This window comes from Lissotriton helveticus, chromosome 6, assembly GCF_964261635.1.
Source record: "Lissotriton helveticus chromosome 6, aLisHel1.1, whole genome shotgun sequence".
Taxonomy (NCBI): Eukaryota; Metazoa; Chordata; class Amphibia; order Caudata; family Salamandridae; genus Lissotriton; species Lissotriton helveticus.
Window position 1 is genome coordinate 1,472,933,749 of NC_136067.1, and position 15,305 is coordinate 1,472,949,053.

General features: G+C 42.2%; 1 protein-coding gene across 3 annotated transcripts in view; it reads left to right on the forward strand.

Annotated features, from left to right (window-relative positions):
- The window catches only part of LOC144763565 (uncharacterized), an 803,973-nt gene that overhangs the window by 651,579 nt on the left and 137,089 nt on the right, over nt 1–15,305 (forward strand). For all 3 annotated transcript variants that reach the window (XM_078649286.1, XM_078649284.1, XM_078649285.1), the window contains one exon: nt 5,888–5,947. In XM_078649286.1, coding sequence (XP_078505412.1) covers nt 5,888–5,947 — 60 coding nt within the window. The remainder of the gene's footprint in view (nt 1–5,887; nt 5,948–15,305) is intronic.

Here is a 15,305-nt window from a genome sequence, read left to right on the forward strand (position 1 = left end):
TAGTTAATGAAGAACCATCCTTGCAACTTGTCCAACCATTTTTTATCAAGGACATTACCTCACACAATGTACTATCATTTCCTAATTCTTCAGACCATTTCTTTTCTGACAAAAATTCATAATCCACAGAACAAACCAATTCATCATCTAACTCTGACTGATCTTCATCATCCACATCATTCTTAGAAATCAGACGTGAAAGAACATCTGCTATACCATTATCAACACCAGGAATGTATTGAACACCAAAGCTATATTCTTGTAATCCAATTATCCATTTCGATATTCTCCCAGATACCAGATCCAAACCTTTTTTACTAAAAATTTCCACCAAAGGTTTGTGATCTGTGTGGACATCAAAAACCAAACCCCAAAGAAACTTCTTTAGTTTTCTTACTGCCCAAAACACAGCCAAAGCCTCCCTCTCTACAACAGAATAACGAGTTTCCGCATCTCTCAAACTTCTAGACAAAAACATTATGGTTTGCATACCATCAGGACCATTTTGTTTCAATACAGCACCTAACCCCTTTTCACTAGCATCGGTAACCAATATAGACTTAATCTTTGGATTAAAACTTTTTAGCGCAGGAGCCTTGTTTAACCTTCGCTTAATTTCGATGAATTCAGTCTCACACTGATCTGACCAGTGAAATTCTACACCTTTCCTCAATAAACACCTCATGTTTACTGTCAACTCAGCAAACCCTTTTATAAATTTTGTATAATATTCGATCATGCCAAAAAGCTTCATGAGTTCAGTTTTATTTTCTGGTGCCACCATTTTGTTTATAGTGTCCACTAATTCAGGTTTAGGTTTCACACCTTCACCAGATATATTATGCCCTAAGTAGTTTATTGAGTCAGATTTGAATTTACATTTGCTAGCCTTTATTGTGAGATTGTGTTTGCTAAATCTTTCCAAAACCATATTCAGGGTGACATCATGATCAGATACATTCTCTGCAAAAACCAATACATCATCCTGATATATGCAAACTCTGGGAATGTCTTTCAAAACTTTTTCCATCACCCGTTGAAATACAGAAGAAGCGGATACTAATCCAAATGGCATCCTCTTGAATCTATATGTGCCAAAAGGTGTAATAAATGACGTAAAATCTCTGCAAGACTCTTCTAGTTCAATCTGGTGGTATGCAGAAGTAAGATCTATCGTACTAAAAATTTTTGCATTTCCTAACAACACTAGTAACTCAGCAATATTAGGCAGAGGGTATCTATCGACGATTACACACTTATTGAGTTGCCTGAGGTCGATGCATAGACGCAAATCACCATTAGGTTTTCGGGCTGCGACCACAGGAGCTATCCATTCACAACCTTCTATTTCCTCAATTATACCATTATGCATGAGTTTCTCAATTTCTTTCTTCATATCTTCTTTTACTGCTAAAGGTACACTCCTGACTTTACAACTCACAGGAATGGAATCACTCTTAACACGTATCTTGTGTTGATAACCTTTGAGACACCCAAGAGTTTCTTTAAATACATTAGGAAATTTTGTTTTTAATTCACAGGAAAATTTGTCTTCCAACGGTTTTACTCCAACAGATTTTTCTTTCCCATCTAAAACACTAAGAACATTATCTTTCAATTGAATGCAAGGATTGGCATTGGGATCTAAGATTACACCCAAGTCACCCTGATGTATCCAGCTGATAATGCTGTCACCCTTCCTTGAGACATATACTTTTCCAGACACTAGTCTAGATTTATATTCTATAAGGCCTGTAAAATAACCATGCAGCTTTATAGGTTTTTTATCATACCCTAAAGGAATGATGTCAGGTTTGAAAAGAGACACCTTCCCTTTTAATTTTTTAGTGAAAAATTCATCAGAAACAATTGTAATTTTTGCACCAGAGTCAAACAATACCCTGGTCTTTTTTCCCTCAACAGATATTTCATCAATAGGATCAGCTCTTTTACGCGGGCTTTCCCCACCATCTCCAATGGTTTGAACCACTTCAATATCGCAATCAGATCCTGAAGAAGTTCTCTCAAAAATTTCTACTTCTTTTACCTTAGATCTACTTTTTGTTTTGCATAAAGCAGTGACATGACCTTTTAATTTACACTTACCACAGGTCTGTTTGAGAGCTGGACATTTTTTATCATTAGCTAGATGACCAGGTTTTCCACATCTAAAACATTTAATTTCATATCCACTCTTTTTTGAGTCTGTCCTGGTAGGATCCTTAACATATTTATCACTTTTAGATCTTACTACCTGAACCTTATTCTCTTTCTCAGTGCTTTTTTTTATTATAGCCACACACTTAAGGGAATGCTCTATACGCTTGGCAACAGATAAAACCTCATCAAGAGAAGGCTCATCTTTCAACCATAACTCATCTCTAACCTTTTCTATTCCACATCCAAACATAAATTGATCACGAATGCGTTCATCAATTAAAGCCCCAAATTTGCAAGAAGATGCAAGTTTTCTTAAGCGAGTTACATAAGACTCAATACTTTCTTCATCATTTTGCATACATTTGGTGAATTGGTACCTTTCAAGAATGGTACTAACTTTGGGTAAGAAGTGTAAATCCAATTTCTTAATACTTATTTCATATTCATTTAAACCATTTGCTTCTGAAGGAGGAAGGTCAGGCAAATCATCAAAGACGTCCTGGCCTTCAGATCCTAAACAGTGTAGTAATAATGAACATTTTCTCTCAGCACTGAGATTAGTCCCACAAACTTTAGCATAGCGTTCAAAAACCACTTTCCATTTTTTCCATCTAATTGGAGGTTCTCCAGGACAAGATAAAAAAAACGGTGCAGCTGTAACATTTTGCATTGTTGAAAAACACTTTAAATCTGTAGTAAAAATATATATAAATAACCTCAGAAAATGTAGGAAAAATTATATATATATGTGACAACCTTAGAGAGTGATCATATTATAATAAGCATGTATGTGTGAAAATACAGTAAATATATCAACCAATTAGAAAGATTATAAGTATGGACCAATCAGCTGTGAGACTAAGGGTCCAATTAAATTAGTACTTTCAACATTCACAGAAAGAGGTTTGGTTAAGCTGGAGAAACCCTTGCTTTTAAATTGCCTCAAGGTAAATCATATTTTTATAACACTCTCCTTAGCGTTGAAGGTTTATTGATGATTCAGACGCGTTAGACAGCTGTTCTGCTCACTCTTTGTTGAAGACAGTTCCATGCGGCGCGGCGCCCTAAGGAATTCGAATGTTTATTTTTGATTAATGGCTTGCACACGCTTGGCCTCACGCTTGGCTGCACGCGCTAGACGCTCTGGACTTCGGCTCTTTATTAGCGTGTACAGTCGAGTTCTTCGTGCTTGAGAATGTTTATTTTTGATTTGGGAAACTGAGGCTGGCAGCTTGCTCGCGTCAAAGATGAACGCAGGGAAGTCTTGCGCACACAGATAGGCTCGCGCTGGCTTGGCTGCACGCGTCGCAGTTCTCGCTTTCGTTTGAATGTACGCTTGGCTGCACGCGTCGCAGTTCTCGCAATTCAGCCGCTTTCCACTTGAATGTACGCCTGGCTGCACGCGTTACAGATCTCCTCACTATCCATTTGTTTTACACTTGAAATTATGCCTGACAACACACGCTACAGATCTCCTAACGCTGGCGGCAATGTTTATTTTTGCATGAAAACAGCACCTTGGGCTGCTCGCGCTAGGTTAAGGAAAATAGTAGTTACGTTTCTTCAGGCTCGACTGCTAGCGCTTGATAAAGTTGAAAGCAATTAATCAAGGAAGGCAGAAAAGTCATGAAGAGCGTGGGTTTAGCCGAATTTAATCAAAGCTTAGCGCAATGGAAGTGTAAGAGGAGATAGGCAGGGGTACGGCGGATAAGCTGAAGTAATGGTATTACTCACAAGGCGAATATACGATGATGAAGGCTCATGATGTTGAAGATGTAGCCTTAAAGGTGCTATGCAGTCAGATGAGGGTTGACAAAATTGCCATTTTTGTCAGGGTTTATCCTTCTCCTCATAAAAATTTGTGTTGAGATCTGTTCCTGGGAGGGTTCCAAGCCGACTACGCCAGTGAAGTATTCTCCATAAATAAATCCAGGATTCAAATAGATGAATTAGATGAAGTTTAATCCAGGAATAAAGATCTCATCCACCAGCAAACCCAGCAGACATCAACTGGCTGTTTTAGAACATTCCTATGTACATGAAGTCATATTACTGATGACTTAACAAAATTCTATTAAAGCCACAGTGTTTAATAAGCTGCTTAGTTACTTATCACACTCAGTTTCTGCTCAGACGCGTTTCGGCGGCTTGCTCCCGCCTTGGTTTTGTATATGTATACATGAGGGTATATACATCTGTATCTACATATGTATCTCTTATGGCATCCACTGTTGTGGCTGCTCATTTTGTCCGCACAGAATCTATTATGATGTTCTCATTTCCTTCTGGAAATGTTTTTTTGCAGATCCCTGGGATCCTGTATACAGTCCTTCTTTATGTTCTTATTGCCAGAAACCTTATGGATTATGGTTCCATTGTGCAATGGCCCTTTTTTGGTTATCTGATTTTCGTTTGTCTCTTTCTTAAGGGTGAAGGGTTCAATCCTGTCCTCTGACCAGTTCCTTGCAGTTTTAAACATTTCTTTTATGATGATTTATACGGAGATCATTGTTTCTCGTAACAGCCAGGTCTGCACTTGCTGCTCCCACCTGTTTCGGTTAATCATTATTGATGGACTAGTTCTCTTGTAGAAATTGGTGGGACTCAGACACAGACCTTCCTCCTATAGGGTATAGCTATGGTATCTAATTCTAAGTTAAGGAATCTGAGGCTAGATGTCTCTATCAGGTGGAAAAGTTACTTCCCTTTGGTAACGGTGTATCTGGTAGAAACACAGTCTAGCTACAGATTCCTGAAACGCCCACCCATCCTCCCCGCTCTGCGAGGGTCTTTTCAGGTTAGATTCTTACAACACTCGCCTTTATGCCAGTGGTCTATGTCTCTATCAGTGTTTGGTCTACACAAAATCCTTGACCATGTCAGAAGACCTTAGCCTGTGTTAACTGTTGCCTTCACCACCCTTCCCCGAAAGTGGGTTGTGGGTACAAATATGCATGCACGCTCTTGTACCCTGGTTATACTCAAGTGTGGGGGTTTGTCATATCCTTCTTCTTCCCTCTCTTTGACTCTGATATTGTCAATAGATCATATTTAGTGTGCATTGTCAATCAGTCACTCTTGTAGTAGGATTGTTAAGATTTACCATAACATTACTTTCCATTACTGTTTAATTCATAGGAGGATATGGTTCTTCCCTGATGTTTTTTTTTCCCAGGGCGAGAACTCTCCTCTCACCCTAGTTTCAATATCATTTCTTGGGTATTTTCTTCTAAAATCATTTATTTCTATTGTTTCACATCCTTTATTGTGCTTATCTTTATTGTTTTAAAGATATTTTGATCTTTTTTGCCACACTGGTCCCAGATCCAGTTTTAATGGTGGCTCCGCGTACATGCACGGAAAGGTTTGACAGTAGAAAACGGACGTCATCATACCGGGAGGGACTTGTATTTCTCCACTGACATCATATGCGTAGGCGACCTCAGGGCGAAGGTATGCGACGCCGTCTCCTGACATGCAGAGGTATGGCGGAAAAATCTCAGGATCCAGACTCGCGCCTCGTGGAAATTCTAAGTTAAGGAATCTGCAGCTGGACTATGTCTTTACCAGTTGCACCATTACCGAAGGTAGGTAACTTTTTCTTTTAGTTTTATTATGTTTGTAAAGCATGGGCAAGCTTGTCTAACATTTTCCTTAGTAAAATTATCCAATGGAATACATTTTGGAAAATGTTATTCCCCATAACGTCTTTGTTATTTTTTAATAGGATAAAAGCCACACTTTGCTGTCATTCATTGGTTCTTTCTATTTACGACACATACATAAGGTAATATTTTTGACCATTCAAATTTAGTTATGTCTGCTTTCAATATAAAGTAAAGGTAAAAATTGTTTATTTTTCAATGTTTGAGATGAGTAAAAAGCATTAATCTGATTGACATCTAGCTGATGATTCCTTGCCTTTGAATTTAGCCTATGAGCCATACTGGATCAGCAGATGTAGCAGCAGGGCAAACAGTTGAAATGTTCTGTGGCTGTATGTTGTTTTATATGTACACTGACATGAAGAAATAAGAATAAAAGAAAAGAATAAGGATACAAAGAGTTGTTCGCATAAGAAGGAAGTTGCTGTGTTGTCCCCATAAAAGAAACTCGCACTTTGGCTGCATAATATATGTTTTATGCCTTAAAGGATTGAAGCTTTTTTGATAAATAAGTAACGTGTGATTATTGTGCTCCTCTACCCCTGTTGTTTTGGATCAGCAGATGTGACATCGACGGAGTACGTATTTGCCCCTTCCGAAAGTGCTGATGTCAGTTTCTTCTTTTCTGGGCTTTCAAACACAGATCTGATAAGCAGTTCCTCAGGCTATTTTTTGGACAACTTCAACCTAATCAGAACAGTGTGCTTTTAAACACCCTCTTGTGTCCTCAGGGTTCTAGCCTTGTGGGTCCTGTGGAAGGTAAATCTTTGCCACAGACCCTCACTCTATTTGATGTGGTGCTTTGGGGGAGAACCATGACTTTGAGGAGAGCGACTCCTGTTGTCAACTTCTCCTGAAAGCACTGCAGGAACTTCATATGAAGTTCCTAGCTGTGCAGATGTCGCAGCCTTCCAAGACTCCCTGCTGACCTCGGTCCCCTTTGCGCCCCCAGGATCACCTGTGGGCCCGCTCCAGGAGCCTTCCCTATACACATCATTCTCCATCGACGTCCAGAAGTAAGTCAAGACACCCGCGGTCGAAGTCGCAGCACCCCCCAACCTCGCCATCTAAAGCCTGATTTACGGCTAGAGAATCAATGCATGAGTCTACCCCCACCTTCCTCCCTTCCCTGGAGCCAGGGCAAATCTGACCCAGATGCAAGAATACTACAATTCTCTTTATACTATCTTTGGGTCTTCCCCTGAAGTGCCCATGGGCCCCAAGGAGGTGTGAGGAGTTGTGACTGTGTCCACACCAGTGAGTTCGCCCTCTGCCTCAGTTCAGCCTTCTGACTTGAAATCCATTTCAATACTGGTTCACAGTCCTTTGGAGTTTACACCGCTAGATTCGATCAGCCGCCACACCACTACCCCTTTCTGACGCTACAAAATGCACTACTAGAGCCAATAGCAAATGCATTATAAAGCTGTCAAACAATACTGTGACCAGGCTATCTATACTGTGATCAGGATATTGTTGCCATGATGTTTAGGGTTTAAGGTGTCTGTTAATCTCTTGGGGTGTGATGGGGGAAGCCTGGATGTGTGTATATGCATGTATTCCTCTTGTGTGGTTATGGATCTACATATTTATATATTTTCCTCCGACTGCAGAGGAAATATTTTTTTGTAACCAATCTCCCTAAATCTCACCAAACCACAGTGGGAGCCCTATGACTCACCATGATGGTTCTATCTTAATATACACCCACTTTCAAATCTTACCCCAGAGAATCCTTGTGGCTCCGGAGAGGTCGTTGGACCTTTTTTAATGTTGACAATTTGGAGCTTTCCAAATCAATTAAAAAAACTAAATGACATTTATAATTTACGATCAGTCAATGATGAGAGGTTTGTAAATGTTTCAAAACCTTTATTTATTGTAAGGTTAGAACATCTACATCTCTTTATTTTGATTAGTATGTTTACAGAAATATAAATAAAATTGGTAAAGAGTCAGCATTAGAAAGGTGTACACAGTGTTCCATAAAGAAACCCCGTAAACTAACTAAAGGGCCTATTCTAAATTGAACGCATGAAGTGTTCCTCTGGAGAAGAGCGAATAAGAAATTAACTTCTCACAAAGAGTAGTTCTGGAAACTCAGCTGAGGTCGCTAATAATCCACCACTAATCTACCTTTTGGTTCTGGATAAGCGTACTTCTCATTGGAAAGAGTTCCTACGCTTCATTGGGGGTAGCAAGTTCTGTAGAAAGGCAATAACAAAGGAAAGGGGACTCGATAAATTATCAGTGTGCTTTAGAATAGTTTGGTGGCTCATAGAAGAAGAAGGGTACTGACTTCAAACTCAAGAAAGGGAATCTATGGCTACAGAGGTGGAGATCCGTTCCCTCAATGGGAGATGATCCCCCCAGTAAGTTATAAACCTCATTAAAAAGTGCTAGTCTGGCCTGTCATGTATTTTAGGCTAGTCCTGTCATGTATTCCCCTTTTTACATGCATTGTCCTATCCACACAACTATTAAGATTCCAAACTAGTGACCTTTTACCTAGTAGCTTGCTTAGTATTCTATCAAACTACCTGTACCTGAAGTATATAATATAGTAGTAGTCAATCCCATGATATTCCCATAAGATATGTGTCACAGCACCTTCACCTTGACCGCATCTCTAAGTCCCAATTTGAACTTCATATTGAATAATCTAGAGGGGATCCAGTACCTGTTCTGTAATATTTTGTAATGGCTAAAGTCTTACTTTCCTAGCCCTTTTATCATGATAGTCTGAAAGGAAGGACCAGTCATATTAATTTTTTATTATTTTTATTGAACAAGCCCAGTTTTAATTACAGGATCACAAAGTCACGATTACATATTCACAATGTATCATCTTAGTCTATAGCATAGCCACAAATACAAATCAATTATTCTTACCCATAATGATAGCAGAGGCTCTCTGATCTAACCTGAAACTTGCCCCCTCCTCCCCCACTCAGTCTAAATACCCCTGATAGTTCTGCCAGTCCCCCCATACTTTCTCCCATTTGTGTGGGCAGCCTCTAGCTTTATATATCACTTCCTTTGCATTGGAGCACCAGTCCAAGTGACACTCCCTTTTTCTCAATTGTGGTGCATGACGTGCACCCCGTTTTTGAGCGATGTTTGGTTTTGCCACCATCTCTACAACTCTCAGCCAAATACTGTATATGGCCCATTTTTCTTCCCCTGTTATACACAAAAGCAGCCTTTGCGGCTCTAAAGGGATTGTTATCCCTGTGACCTCTGAAATGACTCTCGCCACTTCCTTCTAATAGGCATTTACGTATTTACAGTCCCATAAAATATGGAAAAAGTTACCAATTTCTCCACATTCCCTCATGCAAAAATCAGACAACCCATGTCCAAGTTTGTGAAGTAGCGGTCTGGGGGCATAAGATCTGTGCAATATGCGTGGCTGCACCAACCGGAACCTGGCTCTAATTGCCACTTCCCGGGGACTTTGTACCACTTCTTCCCAGTTGTCGTCTTTAAAAGTCGTTTTCCCATGCTGCCCGGAGTGGGTCTATTGGATTGGGAGAATTGTAAAGCAAATTTTTGTATGTCGGGAGGTTCCCTTTATTTCTATCAGATCTATCAGATCCATCAGCAGCCTACCTTCCAGCGAAGAATAATCCGGGAGAGTGTCCCCCTCCCTCATGTGCGGGTGAAGCACATGTCTTAGTTGTAAATATTTGAACCTTTCGGTTTCTGCTAGGTCGTATTTGCTTTGAAACTCCTGGAAAGTGAGCGGTTTTTGACCTCTCCATATGTCCTATAGTTTCACAATCCCAAGCATTTACCATTTATAAAAGGTCTCCTCAAGGCCCCCACCTCTCAATTGGTCGCTATCTCAAAGTGGCATTCTGCCTGTTAATTTGCCCTGCCACCACGTGTGTTTAGTAGCTTCTTTCCAAATCCGTACTACCAATTGCATATTTGGGGGAATGTGTTTTTCTATGTGTCTGCCATATAGTGCTGCCAAATATCCCCTTTCCCTCATAATCTAATGATCTACCCTGTATGCCGGTTCTCTGCGGCCTACGAAATTCCAGTCATTAAATATTATCAATTGAGAGGCACAGTAATATTTGGTACCATCAGTGACAGCTAGCCCTCCTTCATATGTACCCCTCTGAAGCTTACCTAGGGCTATCCTAGCACTCCCTCCATCCCAAAGGAGGTTATGTATTTCACTGTTTATATCTTGGGAGACTTTCTTTTGTATTGTGTGGGGGTATTTTGCATCAACTGAGTAATCTGGGCAGAGACATCATTTTAAAAAGGACTGCCCTCCCCATCAGACACACTGGCAGTGTCCTCCAGTGTTCAGATTCCCTGCCTGGTCTCTGTATCTGGGAATACAAGTTCTCTGCCAGAAAGTCTTCATCCTTCGTAAAGATCTGCATGTCCAGGTACGTAAATTTAGTTTTGATTTGCATGGTAGTGGAAACCTTCAATCTCTGTGGGCTTTCCCTACCAGTGGAAACATGAGGGATTTTGTCCAGTGGATTGTGTATCCGGAGTAGGTACCAAACAGCTGCAAGATATGAAGGACTCTGTTGACCAACCTATATGGGTTAGTCCGATACAGAAAAATGACATTGGCATAGAGCAATATCCTATTATCAAAATCCCCTCCTCCCGGTATCCCCAGTCTCACCGGGTCATTACAGACCCACGTCTCCTGAGGCTTCAGTGCCAGGGCAAAGATCATTGGTGAACGCGGGCATCCCTGCCGCGTACCCTTAACAAGGGAAAATGAGCGGGACACCTCCATTTACTTTCACTCTGGCCTACGGATTTTGATAGAGGAGTTTTACCCAGGAGCAGTACTTGGGTCCAAAACTTAATCTGTCAAGTGTGGCAAATATAAATTGCCATTCGATACAGTCAAACACCATTTGGGCATCTAGCGATAGGAGAAATGCTGCCACTTCTGACATTTGTTTAGTCCTGTGAAGCACCCCATATAGTCATCTCAGATTTAGTTGCATGATCCCGGACTGGTCCGGATGGACCAGTGTGGCGATCACTGGTCGTAACCTGTTGGCCAGCACTTTGGCCAACACCTTTGTCTCCACATTTAGGAGCGATATTGGTCTGTGTGATCCACATTCGGTTGGTGGCTTATTCTTTTTTGGGATTAGTACAATTGTGGCTGCGCGCAGGCCACCTGATGGGTCCCCTTGTTCCCTCGCATCCATATATGTATTTAAAAGGTGTGGGGCCACCTTACTATCCCCATTTTTATACAATTTGATTGGTAATCCATTGTGGTCAGCTGTCTTCCCTGATTGCTGCTCTGATAGGGCGTCAATGACCTCTTCCGACTTTATTTCTTGTTCCAGGGCCTGTCTGTCATCCGCCCCTAACCATGGGTTCTTTTTGTTACAATCCTCCCTCATAGGTTCCGTATTGGAGGTATATATCTCCTCGCACTACTTGGAGAATTCCTACGCTATTTCTTTCCCTGTGCGCTTGCTTTCTCCACCTGGAATTTGCATTTCTGGAACCCAGCTTCTATCCCTATCTCTGTGCTCCAGCAATGCTATCATCTTGTTAGCTTTGTCCCCTACATCGTAGATTCTCCTCTGGGCTGCTAGGGTGTGTAGTCTTGCCTTCTTTCCACCCAGTTCTTTAAATTCCTGTCACTTGTGTACCAGGTGCCTGGCCACCCAGCTATCAATACATCCCTTCTCCCGTAATTTCTCCTCCCGTGGGTTATCTCGAGTTCCAGGTTTACCTCCTCTTTAACTTGCTCTTTCTTATGTATTGCTATCTCTGCCTGGCTAAACCCTCTAACCACTGTTTTATACACCTCCCAAGTGTAGAGGCTAACTCCACTGTGCCCTCATTAAGTACAAAATATTGTGTGGTGTGCGTCTGTACCGACTGGGCAGAGTGTTTATTTCTAAAATACCAGGGATCTAACCGTGGAGGCAAAGTAGTGTTTCTGTGCAGTCCTTGTAATTGGACCATTACAGGTGAGTGGTCTGAGATACCCTGTGCTTTGTACGTTGTATTTCAGAATTGTTCCACTTGCCAGGTCAAGGTGAAGATGTAATCCAGCCTGGAGTGAGTTTTATGCGCCGCCGATGTGTGCGTGTACTGACGACCCATGGTATTATATGCCCACCAGAGATCCGACATCCCCATTGCCTCTATGAACCCCCTCAATTGTTCCTTTTCTGATGCGCCTGTTGCATTTGTTAGTCTATCAATAAGTGGGACCATCACAGCATTCATATTGCCCCCCCAAGACCAACATGCCCTTTGACATCTCTAGGATAATCTTTCCGAGCTGTGCAAAGGTATTGGAATGTAGCCGAGGAGGAACGTATACCTAGAAAAATTTCAGGATCTTCCCCTCCCACCCTGCCGAAAGTGGTACATATGTCCCCAGCCTATCAACCCAGCAGCCATGTACTATCAGTGGCGTCGAAGTTTTAATTAGGATGCCCACTCCCCTGGAACCCTTTGTGTACCCCGCATGTGCCTGCATATGTATCTAGTGCCTTACAATGATTACCCTGTAAGTGGGTTTCCTGAAGCAGAACCACATCCGGGCCATATCTTCGGATATACTGTAACACAAGCATCCTTTTAATTTTACTACCAATCCCATTAACATTCCATGTCAGAATCGTAAGCCCACTCTTGAGAAGTGGTCCTGCCTATGGCTCCTGTTGTGACATTATGGGTATACTCACCCTCGGGCATCATCTATCTGGCCACCCTTCATGCTACATCTTTGTCTGAACAAGTGCTTTGCATCTATGAGCAGGAAACAACTAACTAAACTAATAAACACCCTCAACTGATGGGGACCCAACCCCTGTAATTTCACCCCATGCTGCTTCCCTGCTTAACAGGCTTAAAACTACCCACCTCCCCAAAGGTAGGACCAGTCTTAGCCCAGATATTCATGAAACACAATACGTTGCCATTGAAGGCGCATATTTTTTGTAAGTTTGCTTGAGGAAGGATTTCATACAGTGATATGGTAGAACCCAGGCACCACATCTCAATATTCACCTTACGTTTTGCTATATGCCAAGATAGGGGAGCTAAGAATGAATAGACTATGTACTAGTTTACTGCTAACTGAATGTGAACTTGGACTGTTGTCCAGGCCTTGATCATTGCACAGTTTTTAGAATGCATTGATGCGCTGCTAAGTAATGCTCTATTTTGTTAATACTAGCTCTCGTTTAAGGCTCATTGACCTCATTGCCCTTTTGGCTCTTATGATGAAATGGTTCTGTCATGAGCATCAGTGCCCAGGACCAAACCATTCTGTCATGTGCACAAATGCACAGAATACCTCCACTGTAAATAGCATAGGGAATTCCTTTTGCCTCTGGAGCTTCCCCAACCTCCAGAGGCATTTTTATTTTCAATATAATTGCGATTTCACACATGATGTGCAGACTTAATCACATTGAAAATGAAACTGAAATTAGCTGATCCGCTAGTTTCAGTGCTTGGTGCCCGCGGCTACTTAAGCCCGAGCACTGAAACACACGGATTGGTATCATTGGAAAGGGGAGACTCTCCCCTTTCCAATGGTACCCCTTAATGGTGGATCCCTGCCCAGGAAGGCAATCCCCAAGCAGGGATCCATCCACTAGGCACCCTGGAGGGAGTAGCAGCCCCTTGGCCACAGGTCTTTTCTTACCCGATATATAAATGGGCATTTTCAGTCTTTCTGCCCTAGACACCAAGGATTTCTTTTTTATAGAGTTCAGGGGTGGGAGCTGCACAGAATGGGCATGCCCCAACCCTACCTCTCCAAAATATAAGTCTTTCTGCCCCCATCAGGAGGCAGATGGGGGGCAATAGCCCCTGATCTGCCTCCCCGGGCGGGACAGAAAACCCGCAAGGCACCAGGGATTTTTTAAAAAAATATGTAGGCGTTGGGGTGCCCTGAATGGGCATGCCAATGTCCCTACCCCAAAATATTTGCCACTAACTTTCTTCCCCTGAAAGGCAGGTGGGGGGCAGAAGCCCCTTATCTGCCCCCCAGGGGTGGGGCAGAAATCCCACATGGCACCAGGTATTATTTTGTTCAAAATTATCAAGTGGGGCTGCCCAGAATGGGCATGCTGTCCCCTCACAAAATGCCACAGTCTTTCTGCCCTCCCTCTCAAGGAGACAGATGGGGGCAATAGCCCCTGATCTGCCCTCCTGAGGAGGCAGTTAGTCCACTAGGCACCAGGGATTATATTTTTTTAATACATAGGGGTGGGGGCTGCCCAGAATGAGCATGCCAACGCCCCACCCCCCCACCCCCCAAAATTGCCACAGTCTTTCTGCCCCCCGGGAGGCCTATGGGAGCAATAGCCCCTTATCTGCCCACCCCTGGGGAGACAGAAAGCCCACTAGACACCAGGGATTTTTTTAATTATGTAGGGTTGGGGGAAGTCCAAACTGGGCATGCCAATGCCCCCCACTCCTCCAAGGTAGGTAATGTGTGCCAGCCCAGTGATCCCACAACTTCCCTACACAGAAATGTGAGGAACATTTATTTTTGTTTTTTTTTTACAAAGTTTGAGATTTGCAAGTGATTCTAGGTAACAGAACCTGGTGAGAGCCATACAAATCACCCCATCCTGGATTCCCCTGGATGTCTACTTTAAAATAATGTATAGGTATTGTACATTTCCTTAGGTGCCGGCAGTGCTAGGGTACAAAATCCACAACTAGGTACATTGCTAAAAAACGGTCCATTTTCATTGGAAAAATTTGATGTCCACATTGCATTTTGGGTCATTTCCTGTCGTGGGTACTAGGCCTACCCAGACAAGTGAGGTACCCTTATTATTGGGAGACTTTAGTGAATGTTGGGTAGCTGGAAGGTTGTGGATTTCCACAGATTCTAGAACTTTTCATTACAGAAATATGAGGAAAATGTTGTTTTTTTGACAATGTTTGAGGTTTGCAAGGGATTTTGGGTAACCGAACCTAGTGAGAGCCACCCAAGTCACCTCATCCTGGATTTCCCTGAGTGTCCTGTGTTTAAAAATGTATAGGTTTGCCTGGTTTTCCTAGGTGTCGGCTGAGCTAGGGTCCAAAACCCACAGCTAGGCACATTGCAAAGAAGTGTCAGTTTTCACTAAAAAAAGGTAATGTGTTCAGGTTGCGTGTTGAGGCATTTCCTGTCACAGGCACAAGGCCTACCCACGCACCTGAGGTACCATTTTTATCGGGAGACTTAGGGGAACATAGAATAGTAAAACAAGTGTTACCCATTGACTTTATTAGCATTTCTGCCCTCTAAATGTAAGACAATGTGAAAAAAGAAGCCATTTTGAAAAATGTCCTCTAATTCACATGCATGTATGGGTACCCACAATTTTGGGAAGTTGAAAGCACAAACAATAGGAAAAATAGGCTATGTCCCAGTAAAATGTCAATACTGTGCAGAAAATTTTGGTTTTCTGACAAAAGTCTGATGGTTCCTAAAATCTGGAACGTGGTAAT